This window comes from Pogona vitticeps, chromosome 10 (assembly GCF_051106095.1).
Source record: "Pogona vitticeps strain Pit_001003342236 chromosome 10, PviZW2.1, whole genome shotgun sequence".
In the NCBI taxonomy this organism is placed as follows: domain Eukaryota; kingdom Metazoa; phylum Chordata; class Lepidosauria; order Squamata; family Agamidae; genus Pogona; species Pogona vitticeps.
Window position 1 is genome coordinate 23,787,855 of NC_135792.1, and position 15,660 is coordinate 23,803,514.

General features: G+C 47.3%; 1 protein-coding gene across 2 annotated transcripts in view; it reads right to left on the reverse strand.

Annotated features, from left to right (window-relative positions):
- The window catches only part of ESRP2 (epithelial splicing regulatory protein 2), a 49,716-nt gene that overhangs the window by 4,296 nt on the left and 29,760 nt on the right, over positions 1 to 15,660 (reverse strand). For both annotated transcript variants that reach the window (XM_020805736.3, XM_020805737.3), the window contains exons 11-15: positions 15,049 to 15,350; positions 12,213 to 12,434; positions 10,189 to 10,387; positions 6,717 to 6,936; positions 6,223 to 6,400 (exon numbers count right to left, since the gene is read on the reverse strand). In XM_020805736.3, the coding sequence (XP_020661395.3) occupies positions 6,223 to 6,400; positions 6,717 to 6,936; positions 10,189 to 10,387; positions 12,213 to 12,434; positions 15,049 to 15,350 (1,121 nt within the window). The remainder of the gene's footprint in view (positions 1 to 6,222; positions 6,401 to 6,716; positions 6,937 to 10,188; positions 10,388 to 12,212; positions 12,435 to 15,048; positions 15,351 to 15,660) is intronic.

The window sequence follows — 15,660 nt, forward strand, 5'->3', positions numbered from 1 at the left end:
GGACTGTTGGCAGTTCTCCAGATGTTCATGGTGGAGAGGGGATGTTGAGTGTTTCTTTATTTACTCATTCAAAACATTTTTACCTTTCCTTCCTTCTTAAGAAGGACACAAAGTGGCTTACATCATTAAAAGACAATACCAGAAGCTAAAAACAGTAAGTATAAAAATGCTGGAAAGAATCAAACAAACACCACACTAAAAGGCGGTAGACAAAAGCAACACCACCAACATATTCAAAGCAGTAAAGTAAAACATTAAGAAAAACCCCACTCAGGCAGCCAATCACTGAAGGAAAACTTGCCAGAAGAGAAAAGTCTTTGCCTGCTTGGGGAAAGACAGCAAAGATGGGGCCAGGCTGGCCTCCAGTGGGAGGGAGTTCCAAAGTCTGGGAGCAGCAACAGAGAAGGCCCTCTCCTGTGTCCCCACCAAATGCACCTGAGAAGGTGCTGGGACTAAGAGAAAGGCCTCTCCTAGTGATCTTAAAACCTGGGAGCAATTCCTGATATTCCTTCTACAGAAGCCAAATGGCCTGACATCTGAACCTTCCTTCAACCCTAGCAATGGGATAGCTTTCCCCCAGTTTACCTGCAGGAAGAACAACTGGGAAGCTGCCATTACGAACCCCTGCTGCCTGAGGCGGTAGCCGCCTTCTGCCTGATGGCAGGACCGGCCCTGACATCTCGGAACAAGCGATCCTGCAGGCAAAGGGTGTTGTTGGGCTCTATGGTGACAGAAGCGCCAGGATCTCAAGCCGTTGTCTCTTCCTACCCACTGTCTTAAACATCTTTCTAAACAAAGGTGGCGAGGCTGGAGAAGTCAACAATAGAAGTGCCGCTGTCTTCTGGAAATAAGAGTGTCGTATCCTGCAACCCAACCAGCTTAGTTGCAACATATAGGCCATCCTTATTTGCACACAAGATAATTGGGGATGGCATATGTGAGAATTTGGGAATATGACAGTTTTGGACCACAGCAAATTTGGGGTGGGAGATTCTGAGAGCTGTCCGAAACACTAATTTTGCCCAACTTGTACCATGTTAACAAAAGGGACAAATAAGCTTCTGTGTTAAAACAAGACCAAAATAAGAAGCAGGCACCCAAGACTCTTGCCATTTGGGTTGGCAACTCATCACCCGCCAGATGCTGTTGAATTATAACCCTTATTTGTCCCTACCGACCATAGCCAGTGGTGAGAACTGATGGGAAATTCAGCCCTACAACACGCCACCACTGCTGTACACCAAGCTGAGCCACAGTGCAGTGGAAAGTGTCTTAGGAAAGCTGGAGCATGCCATACCAGGAAACAAGAGTCAGCAGAGAGACCAGACTTTGGTGAACTTGACCTACACGTCAGTGAAAAATGTCCATGGCTGTACAAGGCAGGCAGAGATGTTTCCTCCTCATCAACTAGCCAGTGGTTCTCCAACTAGGTTTCCCAGATGTTCTTGGACTGAAATTCCCAGAAGCCTTCATCCCTTGCTCTGCTGGCCCAGGATTTCTGGGACCCTAGTTTGAGAACCACTGACCTAGACTATGTCAACTGAAGTCCTGCAACTCACACGGCATGTTTTAATTTGCCAAGGAGCAAACATTTATTTCCTAACTACTAAGGAGGAGTGACTGGTCTCATTACACGCCCATGCCCAAACTATCATAAAAAATTGAATCAGTTTTGCAATGGTGTGAATGCTAACCAATATTCACATTTCAAAACCCGGGCATTGATGAAAAAAGCCCTCCTCCTTGCCTCCCCAGATCAACACATACATGTAAATACTAAACCCCCAAACATCAGATTCAGAGTAAAGCAAGACTCAGAAGAATAAAGCAAAATTCAGCAACATTCAGTGTGAATATTGATATCAGGATTTGTGAATATCCAATTGAATAGGGTTTGCTTCTCCCCTGTTCAAAAACAGGTACGAAAAAGGAATCACGCAAACACATTTTCGTATGCTTGTTCAACTGCACTTTCGGCTGAGTATGCGGCTCTGTATTACTCTGAATCTGATATTTAGGGCTTTGATTTACTAAGGGCATAATCTTGAACAAAGAAGCTCTGTGGGACAGAAACAGGAGCATTTGAAAAAGCGCTGAATGGAAAGAAAGAAATACATGATTTGAGGTCCCAGTGAAAACTGCTGATAATTCCTGACCCTATGAAGGGTGGAGAGATTTAGAGGCAACGGTCTGATTTCAGTTTCTAGAACCACAATGGCTAAACGCTTATTATTTTAAATCGGAGTACAGCTTTGTAAGGACTGCAGTTCTGATCCAAGGACTGCAGTATGAGGGGGCATACCAGAGCTTCTTTCTCTAACTTCTACCCCCAACTTAAATAGAAACAAAATGAGCAAGAAGAAGATTCTGATGTAGACTGGAAATGAACCTCTAATGGGGGCCATGCAAGGTGTCTGGTTTCTACAGAGGTCCACAGAAGAAACGTACTTTTGTTCACAAACATATGCGAAAGAAAACCCTTAATCCCAGCAAAGTCCACCACAATGCTGCCTCATTATGGGGGGGGGGGGGGGCAGGAGAGAGGCTCCTGGACTCCTGTATTGTGTTCTCCACTTTTTATAGCAGAACTGTTTGCAGACAACCCCGGCTACCAAATTTGTTCTAAAAAAAACAAAATATTAAGCTCCTATAACTTATAGGCAAGACTATGTGACACAGACAGGCTGGAAAGATATATACAACATCTGTATAAAAAGACTGCACTGCAAAGAATTTTGTACGTATTGCTTTGGATCTACGTTATTATTCCTTTCCTAAAAAGGAGAGATGTGAAAAATGACCAACCCCATATCTATCTGTTCATGCTTCCCTCTAACAAAACTATCGGGGTACAACAACCATGGAAAACAATTCGGAAACCAGACACAACCCAAAACCGTAACATGAACAGGAATGCAAAAAAAGCAACACGAAACAAAACTCACAGCCACTTTGAAATTATAGATTCTGGTTTTTCAAACTGAGACGCCTGAACTGTGTGAATTGCATAAAAGACAACAAAGTGAATCTGCCTGCCCAGGGAAGCAGTAAGTATGCATCTCCACCAGATCATGGAAAATAAACTTTTTTGGGGGGGCGGGGGAAACGGATGGACGAGGACAGTGAACTCCAGAACTAACTGCTGCAGTTACTCCCCTTTAAAATTTCTGCCATGGTCCCAACACTGGAAGCGTGCACCAGCCACATGCAAGCAGGCTGACATTCTCTCCCCCCCCCTTTGTCCCTGGGATCCTCTGTAGATGGACAACGGCTGCTCACCATCTCGTCTTGCTGTGGATGCGTGTGACCACACCCTACCTGACCCATGGGACTTCCTCTAGCGTTGGGTGCGCCAGCGTCCATGATCCAGTGATCACACATGCTCATCCTTGGAGAGCGATAGCCACTCCTGTGCCCTTCACTCTCCCGTTCTTATACAATGTAGGAGTTTTGGTTTTAAGTCATGGTCCATTATTTTCCTTTTTGAGGAATTGGGGTGTGTCCGTGGAAGTCCTCAAAACATGGCTAAATGGCCCCCAGAGGACACAATTCCATCCATCCATCCATCCATCCATCCATCCATCCATCCATCCATCCATCCATCCATCCATCCATCCATCCATCCATCCATCCATCCATCCATCCATCCATCCATCCATCCATCCAACTTATATGCCGCCCATCTAGACAATGTCTACTCTACTTTTTAAGCCTGCCCATTTCCCCCACTGCGTATATGCTGCATTGGGGGCCAATAATATGGAAAAAAAATTGGTTTACCCCTTTGCACCCTCCAACCATATGTTGGGAGTAGACCATTGGTCCACCCAGAACAGTAACAGGATAGTCTCCTCTGCCACCCCAAGACAATGGGTCGGGACTCAAGAAAAGTTGTACGGCATGCAGGCATGTAGCTCATGGCCAACAGCCAAGAGGCTGCCCCCTGCGTCTGTCACAGGAGGCAGCTGGCCCAACTCTCTATCTCTATCTCATACCATAAGACTCTGTTGGAATTTCCGGACAGTGAAAAGGGGTTCAGGTGGCATCCTTGAAAGCCAGAGCAGAGCCATGTGGATCCACGTGGCATGCACGAAAACCCTAGGTTTGTCAGGACAATACCCTGCAATAGCCTCCCTGTGCCCTCCCCACTGTCATTCAATCAATCCCCAACTAGCCAATGGCAGCAGAGCATCTAAATATATAGGCTAAGTTCTTCACATGATAAACAGTGAGAGGATAATTCAATTAGACGCAGCAGCACAGGGCAAGTTCAAAAATAGATTCTGGAATGAGCAAATGAGTAATTCATTCTAAAGACTCTTAAAGTAGGATAGGGTTGTTTTGAGAAGATTGGGGGGGGCGGAATTTAGACACGTGGTGATGCTCTAGCCACACAAATGCACTGGGCAGGCCAACAGGACGATGAATTTTTCATAAGTGTAATGATCTAGATGAGAATTGATCAGGAAATCAATAGGCTCTGCAACAATGAAGAAAATAAAAGCATGTTGGCTGTCTAAAAGTGTCACCCGCCCCATTTAGTTGGCCAGCAGATTTCGACATTTTGAGTAGGTTTGGGATAACAAAAACTTAAGCCACAAGCGTGACCCTCCCTTTACAAGTGTTTGATTTGGCCGAGGAAAAGTGTCTAGAAACCTATAGTTAACTTATATTTGTGTAAGGAAAATCCATTACATCTTGGCAGCAAGTGACTTACTCATTAACAAAGTGCCGGTTGCTTTTCCTGCGTGTGCACAAGCTCAAGAACGCAACCAGCACGTTGCTAACTAGCGGCCTTTTGCCACCCAGATTTAAGGCAACTACACTTAGAAAACGGAAACTGGTAATAGAATTGTGGCCAATACGAATTTCTAAAATACTTTGAGCTAGATTACATGCATATTAGTTGTTGTTGTTGCTGCTGCTGTTTAGTTGTTAAGTCGTGTCCGATTCTTCGTGACCCCATGGACCAGAGCATGCCAGGCCCTCCTGTCTTCGACTGCCTCCCGGAGTAATAATGCATATTAGCAGCAAACTCAATCTCTGTCCTTGGAGATTTAAGTAACCAAAATGACACATCCATGCAGGAAAGGGAGATATCGCCTACCTGGGAGGAAGCTCCCAAAACACACCCCACACAAAATGGGGAAAACATTCATTCACCCAGTAAGGAATCCAAAGATGCCTTGAGGGAGCTCAGCATGAACAGCAACCCCAGATGCTTGGCAGATTTTGTGAGGCAGGATGGAAAACTGGTCATACAGGGAGAAGAGGCAACGGAGAGGAGAAAATGGCTAGCAAGGTAATCTGACGTCATCAAGTGGGTTGTAACTAGACGGACACTTGGAATGCCCGCATGTTCTAGCTGCCATGAAGCCACGAAACTGGCCATGGGTGAGCCATTTTCTCTTAGCCGGGCCCCCTTCACAGAGCGACTGTGAAGATAAAGCGCCACCTTCAGTGTATTGGAGGAAAGACGGGATACAAATGGAATTAATGAAGAGATAGATGGTCTCCTTTTCCAATGTTGCTTCAGTGGGCTTGGGCTGCACACTTCATTCCTCACAGGGGCCATCAGAACATTGAGGCTTGAGAAAAGGAGGAGGAGAAGGAATGAGGGCATCGCCATCTCTCCCCTCCTCCCCCCCTCCTCCCGCCTTTGAGAACTCTACAGTAGAGTTTGGCAAGCAGGGGCTTCTCCCCCCTGGGGTTTTGGATTATTACCACTCTCATCAGCCTTAGTCAGCATGGCCAGGGGTCAGGGGTTAGGGGTGTTGTAGCCCAAAACATCTAGAGGTTGCCCAGTAATTTGCACAAAGTAAGTAGGTAGGTAAGTAGGAAGGAAGGAAGGAAGGAAGGAGCTGATGACTGAAGGAAGGAAGGAAGGAAGGAAGGAAGGAGCTGATGATTGAAGGAAGGAAGGAAGGAGCTGATGATTGAAGGAAGGAAGGAAGGAGCTGATGATTGAAGGAAGGAAGGAACCAATGAATGAACAAGCAAACAACGCAAACAAACACGATATGGAATACCCTGGAAGATAACAGGCAGCAGACACAGGACCAACCTTTTATTACGAGCCCCACGTTATTGTGAGCCCAAAACCTGCCCCCTTCCCAAACCTCTAGCTCTGGAAAGCTCAATCCAGAGCTCGCTGTTGAGGAACAAGATCGCAACAACAAGCGGCAGTAACGGGGGCGGGGGGGGGGAGAAACGGCCACTGACCTGATAGCCCTGGAAGAAGCTGAGGATCTCCTTCATGCCGGCGTTGTAGGGCAGTCCCTGCATTCGGACAAGGGCCGCAGGCTGGGGCAGCATCGGAGTGTGCGTGGCCGAGGCGGCGGCCGCCACCGCCGCCTGGGGAGCTGCTAGGTACCCCACGGTGGTTGGGGAGACCGGTGGGCTGAAAGAGAGTAACACCCTTGGACCCAAAGGCTTCGATACACACACACACACACACACACACACACAACTAAGTCCACAGGGAGATTCCCTTTGTAGTGTTCATTTTCCAGGGGAGCAGTTATGTTCATCTATAAGGCATTCTTCTGGGGGGGGGTGCCCTGGGACTGTGTACAGCTTGCCCAAGGCCACACGGGCTGGCCATGCTTCACAGGAGGCACAGAAGTGGGGAATCGAACTCCCAACCTCTGGCTCCAGCGCCAGAGACCTAACCTATTAGGAGCCCCCAAAAAGGAAAGAATCGAGTCTGGTCCTACCTGGGGTAGTAAGCTGTGTAGTTCATATAAAGCTGAGCAGCCTGCGCTGGGTAGTAAGTAACCGCCGGAGTAGCGGCGGCGGCAGCAACAGCGGCCGCGGCTGACGCCTGCTGGGTCCGAGTTTGAGGCAGGAGCGCTTGGGACTGGTATATGGCGGCTTCTGCCGGGAGGACGGCAGCCGCCGCGGTCTGGAAGGCGGCATAGGCTGGAGGAGAGAGGCCTAGGGAATAAAAACACAGAGCCCGTTTACCAGCAAGATCCTCGCGGAGCAGCCACCCTCCTCTAGCCATGGATGCCACTAACGAAAGCATCCATGCTCCAGGGGAAAAAAAAAAACCAGACAAGGCAAAGTACGATTCTCAAAGGCTCGTATTTTTAAAGGCTTTCATGGCCGGGATTCGATGGTGGTTGTAAGTTTTTTTTTTCAGGCTGTTTGGCCGTGTTCTGGAAGTTTTTCTTCCTAGCGTTTCACCCAGGCAAAGCTTAAAAAAAGATTAATAATCTGGATTTGGACCGACTCACCCTTTTCGCATGCCCATGCCATAGTTTTTGTTTTGTTTTCGCTCAAAACAACGGAGGAGGCAGATCAAGGTGCTATCCCTCATCATTTTAAGCTGAAAACAAAGAAACTGGGACAGGTGGAGAACCACAGACACATGGGTGGGCTGTCTCGTTCACCGACAAGAGCTCCCAACTCCCCAAGGTGTAAATCGTCATCCTCGTGCACCCTCAAGTCAATTCTGAGCAGTGTTCTATGAGAGCTTTTTTCCTGATTCCAACAGGTAAAGATGCCCACTACAGCTGGAAACCAGAAAGTGCTTGTTCCACTGTTCTATAGAAAGTCTCGTCTGCCTGTTTGATGCTCGACTTGGTGCAGTTTCGGCAGGAAGGAGCAGCCAAAGCAAAACAGCTCAGGTGGCACCAACACGGAGACGGCCGGCTTGCAGCCCTTCCTTTCCTCTGTCACATTTTAGTCAGTGACCTGGCCAGCAGAACAAAGATGGGAAGAAGCCCATGGCCAGAAACGTGGCCCTCCTTTTATCTTCCTCTACCCCAACTCCAGCATCCCACTCCAGCCCTACAAGTTGCGCACAAGGTCCCTTTGTTTGATGCACCAACGAAGCCTGAAATGCTGCTTACAAGGGTTTTAAGAGTGGGAAGACCCACCCTGTTTCATCATTCTCTCTCTCTCTCTCCCTCCTTCTCTTCTTTTTTTCCTGGTCCAGAAGAACACGCGTCCCAACAGAGGATCTTGGTTCAACAACAAGCCCTCCCTGGAGAGGAAAGTCTCCCCGGTGCTGTAATAACAAGGAGCCCCTCTGGGCTAAGGAATAAAACAGAGTTTGCCCCCACTATTTAAAATGGGGAGAGGGGGGGACGGATGCAGCTAAACAGATTTTGCTAAAGGTGAAGTTTGCCCACAGGGTTTTGTTTTTCCTGGGCTCGGGGGGGGGGAGGGAGATCCAAACCAAAGCAAAGTGCATAATCTGGACGGTAGGGAGAGATTGCAATCCTTGCTTGTTGTTGCACTCCAAATTATTATTATTATTTTTTAAAAAAACCAAACATCTAGGACCACAAGCCATAGCATCTCTATAAATGGGTACATCAGCCCATGGAGGGTGCTCAACAAAATGCTAGGCATGTCTACTTAAACCAAAGTGTCTGTTTCCTGGAAACTGGACATAGGATGACAGCCGTGGTTCCATGGTGACTGTGGAGGGGCAGGGTGGCATTATAATAATAATAAATGTTTTATTACGGTCATTGACCAGCAAAGGGGCAGGTGTTGATCATAATTGCTAGCCAGTCCCTCCCCACCACCACTCCCTAACAAGAAGAGACCAAAAATGCAGATAGCTGAATCAGTCCAAATCAACAGAGGAGAAGCAGGTCTTTTGTAAAGCCAGTGTCACTTAATTGCCCATTCAAGACCAGAGCACCCACAAACACTTTGCATTACAATAAGGATCACTTGCAACATTATACTATATTGTTCTTGGGAAAATCCTTTTCTCATCCAGCTGCTCTGAGGATTGCAGCTAAGTTCAGAGGGAACAGAGAAGCCAGGAAAAAGGGGGTAGCAAAGGATGTTCCAAACTCATAGGGTGAACACTGGCTCCACTATACCACTGGATGGCAGTCTTAGGTTTCTGAGTAACCCCGCGTGGCTCTGCACTGCTGGCAACTTAAGTCAGCTCGGGCTAATGGTAACTTGAAAGAGCAGTAGCTCAATTTATCATATTTCTGCCCTTCTTTTCTTCCAAGAAAGAATTCAAGGTGAGGTTGATCATGCAGGGGAGGGCAGATTTCCGACCAAGTCTCCCATCAAGGTACAGTACGAGTCAGCCCTGGGGCTGTTTAAGTGAAGCAAGAAGAGGCTTTATCAGGGTTTTTCCATGTCACTACAGGTGGTTCAGCCTTACCCATCCGTTTCCCTCCAAGTGTGTGATACTACAAGTCCCATCACAGCCACCTGCCTGGCTTGAACTGATGGGAGTTAGAGTGCCACACATCTGGAGGGCACTTGGCTGAGGAAGGAAGTCTGTAATAGGCGATGAAGGAAATATTGAGCTTTCTTTTCTAACTCGGATATCAGGTAGAAATGAAAGAAAAATATAAAATAGAAAAGGCAAAACCGTTGTGGCACCTTAAAGACTAGCTGCTGGAAAGTGCCACAACATTAATGATGTGCTTGCACACACTGACATGGCTACCTCTTCTAATTCTAACCATGAAGCTGGGCTAAATGCTATCATTAATCCCATGTCAATTATAGACAAGACTTGCCAACCTAGCAGTTTGAAAGCATGTAAAAATGCAAGTAGATAAATAGGTACCACCTCGGTGGGAAGTGTCTAGTCGCGCTGGCCACGTGACCATGGAAACTGCCTTCGGACAAACGCTGGCTCTACAGCTTGGAGACGGGAATGAGCACCGCACCCTAGAGTCGGACACGGCTGGACTCAATGTCAAGGGGAACCTTTTATCTTTACTTTACTGAATGAATGGATAGTAGGAGATCAACCCGTATGTAAATGCTAATGATTGAGCAGGTTTAGGGTAGCTGGGATCAACAGCTAGAAGCAGGTTAAGTTCCTCTTTTTTAACTTTTATTTCTGATTTTTAAAACAATGTTAAAAAAAAGGAAAAAGAAAAGAAGGTACACTCATTGAGGTTCTGTTAACAGACCCCTTTAACTACATTTACAAATAAGCCAGTAGTTCAAAGGAATTTGATTAACCAACTAAAATACTTCAAGCGTTTGACAGTCTTAAAGAAAAATGCCTTCAAATCACATCCAATTTTGGGTCCAGCTTCCAAACCCAGCCCATTGCCCAAGGTAGGATGATTGCAGATTATGGCTAGCGCCGGAGACGAGAGAGGGCAAGGCCACCATCAGGTTCAAGCACCTACCAGCATGCCCGCCGTTTAGCAGCCCAGAAAGAGAGTGGAAGAACTGGAGACTTACATGGTAACTTACATGGCGGTGGGGACAAGCCACTACGATTTAAAGTGCCACCCATTAAAACAAAATTCATCTCCTCTCCTGAACACTGGAAGACTTCCACATAGCGGTCCTTCATCATCTTCTTGTGACATTTCTGGGCCACCAGGAAGGCACGGTCTGCAGATTTCATCTGGATAAAAGCATCACCGGATGGCCGGCCCTGAAACCCAACAGTGGAAATCTAGATGAGGAAACCTCAAGAAGTTTCACGTTTCCCTTCCAGAAGAAGCTTGAGTCAGCATGGCCAAGGGCAAGAGGTTCTGGGATTTGTAGTCCAAAACATCCGGATGTCAAGTACTTTCCATATGGATCTACACATTCCCTAAATGGGCTTTTCCACCATAGTAAAAGACTTGTGTTTTCCCAAAGATCTGGTTAACAGTGCTGGAACAGAGCGCAAACACACACAGCAACTGTCCTGCCTTGAGGGGAGGAGGGCAGATAAAAAGGACAGGAGCTTTCCTCTGTTATTTTTTTTGTTCTAGATCTATAGGTAGACCGGATCCTTACGGTTATTCCGTCCTTAGGTCCCTGAGAACTTTTGTGCTCGTTTATAGGCAGCCCCTAACACATAAAAGCCAGCTCCAGGGGCTTCTGAAACAAAGTTTAAGAATATATCTTCCAGCACTATTCCCGAACCTACTTCCTAAATTCATAACTATTACAGAGACGTGCGTGCCACACACAAAATAATCTTAAGAAAGTTCACCACCTTATCAATGGTAGAAGGATATGCCTGCTTTGCAGTGCATTCGGCCATGTTTAATAGGCACACAGAAACCGCCGACTGGATGGACTCGTTTAAATCAATAAAGCAGAAAACCTTCCTGCGCCATTGAATTGCATTTCTCCCTTAGCATTTCATTTTCACATCTGCATTTGTATATTTATTCAGTAAGAAAGGAACGTTCCCCTTGGAAGACTGGCAAACGCACTCCTTTACTGTCCAGTTTTTCTTTTTAAAAAAAGGTATCCCAATTTTGTACAAGCGTATCTCAAAATGCAAGAATTACACTGTACAGTACTTTGTATGGACTTGATAAGCAGGAAGTGATGACAGAAAGAAAAGAATCCCCTTTATTTAGCTCTTTACTCAACCGACACCCCTCCTTCATCCCTCTAGCGCTACTCAAGAAGGCGCACTGAGAAAGACTAACGGTGTCGACAGTCAGCGTTATCCCCCCCTCTTCCCTTTCAAGTTATGGGACCCTGCAGTTGCTCCTCTGACAGCCAGAACCTGTCTCCGTTCCATCGTCCCGTTCTTTCTCACTCGGAGTTTGAAAAAGTAATCTTTTCAAATTATAATTCCCAGATTCCTTCAGCCACCAGGGTTGTGGTGGATTGAGGAATCCTAGGAGCTGAAGTCTCGAAAAGAAAGAAAAAAAAGAGGTAAATTTTCTAGCTCTACTTCCTACTCAAAAGATGACAGTGGCTGGCTAGGGGATATTGGGAGTTGTAGTTCAAGACAGAGAATTGGTCCGGCTCTGCCTTGCACTCAAACATTGCAGAGTTTTTGCAGCCTTGCATGCTTGTCTTTAGTAGGATTAGCTGGGAGAGGCCTTTTTGGACTGGGCTGGCTGTCAATCTATCCATTACTAACCAATAGTTCCTTTCCTGCCTCTAAATTCAAAGAGAGCCCCGCCTCTCTGCTCAGTGTCTTTTTCCCCTCCCTTTGTAGTCTGTTGGAAGCACCGAATTTATTGACGTCTGTTGCTGAAAGACAGCCATGTTCGTCAGTTTGCTGTTTGGTCTGTTTACAACTGTAAGTAAAGCAATGAGTTTTTAAAAATTCTTTCTCTTACTAATGTCTCAGAGTCTGTTGTTGAGGCTGTAGGTGCCAGTTGATGAGGAAAAGGAGTGGACTATTTTGGGGGACTTACAAGGTATTCTGCTCTGTGAACCCCTGCACTTCTCCTGCCCAGAATAAGAGGAATTTAGCCAGGAATTCAAAACCTGCAACATTATCATCTAGTGCTTTCTCCTACTTGCTGGTTCAGAACCATGTGGACTCCATGCGGCTTGATGTCCCCAGTCGCCTCTCCCATGAACTCCAGGATGTCGTCAATCCCAGCGGTGTAAGGCAAACCCCTAAGTCGGATGCAGTCTCGGACACTGCCAGCAGCAATGGCGTAGGGAGGTGGGATGACGGGAATGATGGGCGTCGGAAGCGTAGGGATGAGCGGGGTCGACATGTACCTGTTGAGGACCTGTTGGCGGAGAAGGAGAAAAGCACCCTTAGCAGGAGGAGAATGGTCGCCTTTTTCAAGGTGGGCTTTATGGAAACCACCTAAATCATCATGACAAGCACAGCTCAGGCTAAGGGAGAACTAGCCCAAGGCATTTGGCTGCCTGAGGCAGGGCAGCAAATGGCTTCTTCACTTCTCTGAGTCAAGGTGCACAGGACCCAACGCAGACAGCTGTAATATCTGGACACGTGATGGACAACAAGTCAGCCATGAAAATTCAAAAACAGTGAGTGGGTCCTGTCAAAGTTTTTTTTAAAAATCACATTGTGGAATCACTACCCCACAGAAGGGGAGAATCACCCCTCTAGCTGAGATGTGAATTGCATCACCGTGATTTTGACGATGATGATGATGATGATTTACATAGGGCAAAATCTGACCTGCGCTCCAAACAGCACACAGAGGTAGCTTGATCAGGATGGAGACAAATGCAAGGCGCTAAGGGTGGGTGGGTGGGTGGGTGGGTGGAAATGCCCCTTTCCCCACCTCCAGGTCTTGGTCCACATCAGACACCCCAAGACCACAACTTGCTTTTAGAATCCAGAAATGCAACTGCCAACAGCATGACTCCTGCCTAAACAGGCAGGCCCTCTTTTTCCTTGGGAATGGGGGCAGGCATCGGAAACCTCATGCCCTCCGGAAATTCTGGACCACAACAGCCGGAAACCCCAGCCACTGTCTTTGCGGACCGTGGGCGCAATCCAAAAACATCTAGAGAGCATCCGGTTGCTCACTTCAGCCGGGCAGAATACAGAGAACCTAATCTATAAAGAGAATCATACATTAAGGCCAGGGAGAGACCAGCTGCTGTCAAGGAGGGGCTCCACCACTTTTAGTTGATTAGCGCCATCAATATACAGTACTTCTAACTGGGGATGGGAACATCTATGTCTACCTAAACGTCTACGTTGGCTTGGGCATGTCGTGAGAATGGCTGACGGTCGGATTCCAAAGGATCTCCTGTATGGAGAATTAGTGCAGGGAAATCGCCCCAGAGGGAGAGCACAGCTGCGATACAAGGATATCTGCAAGCGGGATCTGAAGGCCTTAGGAATGGACCACAACAGATGGGAAACCCTGACATCTGAGTGTTCGGCTTGGAGGCAGGCTGTGCATCATGGCCTCTCCCATTTTGAAGAGACCCTTGTCCAGCAGGCCGAGGTGAAGAGGCAGTCCCAAACTCAGAAAAATCAGGGAGCTGGACAGGAAACAGATTGCGTCTGTCTTCAGTGTGGAAGGGATGGTCACTCTCGAATTGGCCTTCTCAGCCACACAAGATGCTGTTCCACATCCTCCATACAGAGCATGTGACCATCGTCTCTCGAGACTGAAGGATGCCTAATCTGGGGATGGGAAACACTTGGGTGTTTTGGACCGCCACTCTCAGAAACTCAACACTAGCAGCCACTTGGGCTGTGGAATTCTGGGAGCTGTAACCAAAAAAATCCCTGAACATCTTCCACCTGTGAATAACCACTAATTAATGAATCCCCACTGGCTTCATAGTCATGTGCTGAGTCATACAATGTATGCATGGCTAGGAATTCATTTGGGAACTAAGGACTGATTATTCACTGTTCCAAGTCGCACCATTACTCTTATGACAATGTAAATAATAATGTTCAATTGTATTCTGGCCAATAATACTTCAAAGATTCAGTGAAGCATGTAATTATATTTAAACAACAACTAAATTAAGAAACTGGAAAAGAATTTAAGAGCCTACCACGATGAGTGAAAATAGAATAGGGCAGCACCCCATGTGGACAGCGCCTTTCTAAATGTGACCCCTTCAATTGCTACAAACGTGATTGAAAACAAAAGTCTTTCCCTGTCAGAGGAAGGATGACAGGAAGGGAGCCAACCTAGCCTCCAGTGGAAGGGAGTTCCACAGCCTCGGAGCAGCCACCAAAAAGCCCCTCTCTGTGTCCTTAGTTGACATGCTCTCAAATGCATCAGTACAGGATATCCTGAAGAACAATAATCAACACATAACCTTTAAACTCATTTGTGGATTGATGCATTTTCTACACCCACACAGGTGACACCTGCGGGACCACATGGCTGTTTTTTTGCAGCCACGGAAGGCACATCCCCAAAAAACGTGCTGCTGAATTTTAAAAGCCAGCCTGGGGAAATCCCATTTAAAGCAACCATTTTGCTTGCTTGCAGCAGTTAGCGGCCGAAACCGGTAGCAAACCGAGATAATCCAATGTAAAGTTGGGTAAGGGTGGGAAGCGGCTTTTCTATGGCGGATTTTGGCAGGACACCCACCCACCCCAATTTGAGTGGTGGCCCCAGAGGGAGGAGGGCAGATGATGGGGGCACAGAATGGGCCAGAAGACCCACAGAAGAGGAACCCCCTTTTCTACACCCTGCCCTACAATGCAGGCGCCCTCCATGCTAGGTCAAATTCTTGTGCTTTTTTTTTTTTTTTTGCATCGATTCTTTGCCGTGAAATGGAGAGACTGGGACGAACTCCTTGGCGGCCATCACAGGAAGGATGTGAGATGGGGGGGGGACAGGGAGAAATTTAAGAGGAGGTAAGGAACTAGACGGAGTCAAGGGCAACAACCTGTTGGACTTCGGCTGCCGTGCTTCGGAAGAGCTCAATGTAACGCTTCCCGAGGATCTCCTTGTGCTTCTTAAGTGCGTTCTGCGCATACTCTTCACAGGCAAACAGGACAAAGGCGTCTCCCGTCGGCCGGCCGTCCGGATATTTGACAAAAAGGAGCCCCTCCTTCCCTCCTGTAACAGGGCACTCCGGCCCCAGAAAGCTCAGGACGTCCTCGGGCGTGGCCGTGAAGGGAAGGCCCCGCATGCGGATGATGACTTGGTTCTCCTTGGAGAGAAACTGGGCGACTTCGTTGGACGTGCCTAGAACATGGCAAAAATGTTTGCCGCTTAAGTTTTTTTTAAAAAGCAAACTGATCCTCAATTTGCAAAACTTTGTAGCTGCTGTTTGACGAAAAACATGTGGGTTCGCTTTTAGATCAATTAATGCAGCCGGTTTATTACAATATGCAGCGTGATCCAAAGTTTTTAGAAGTCTCCAACTAACAGCTGCTCGGCTGCCACCCCACCCCGTGCGCGGGGCATTTCTAAGCCTCGTCATGAAGCTTTGCCCAAACAGGTGACTGCAGGTATATGAGCCTACAGCTTCTATCATGCCAGTGGCTGTCCCGGC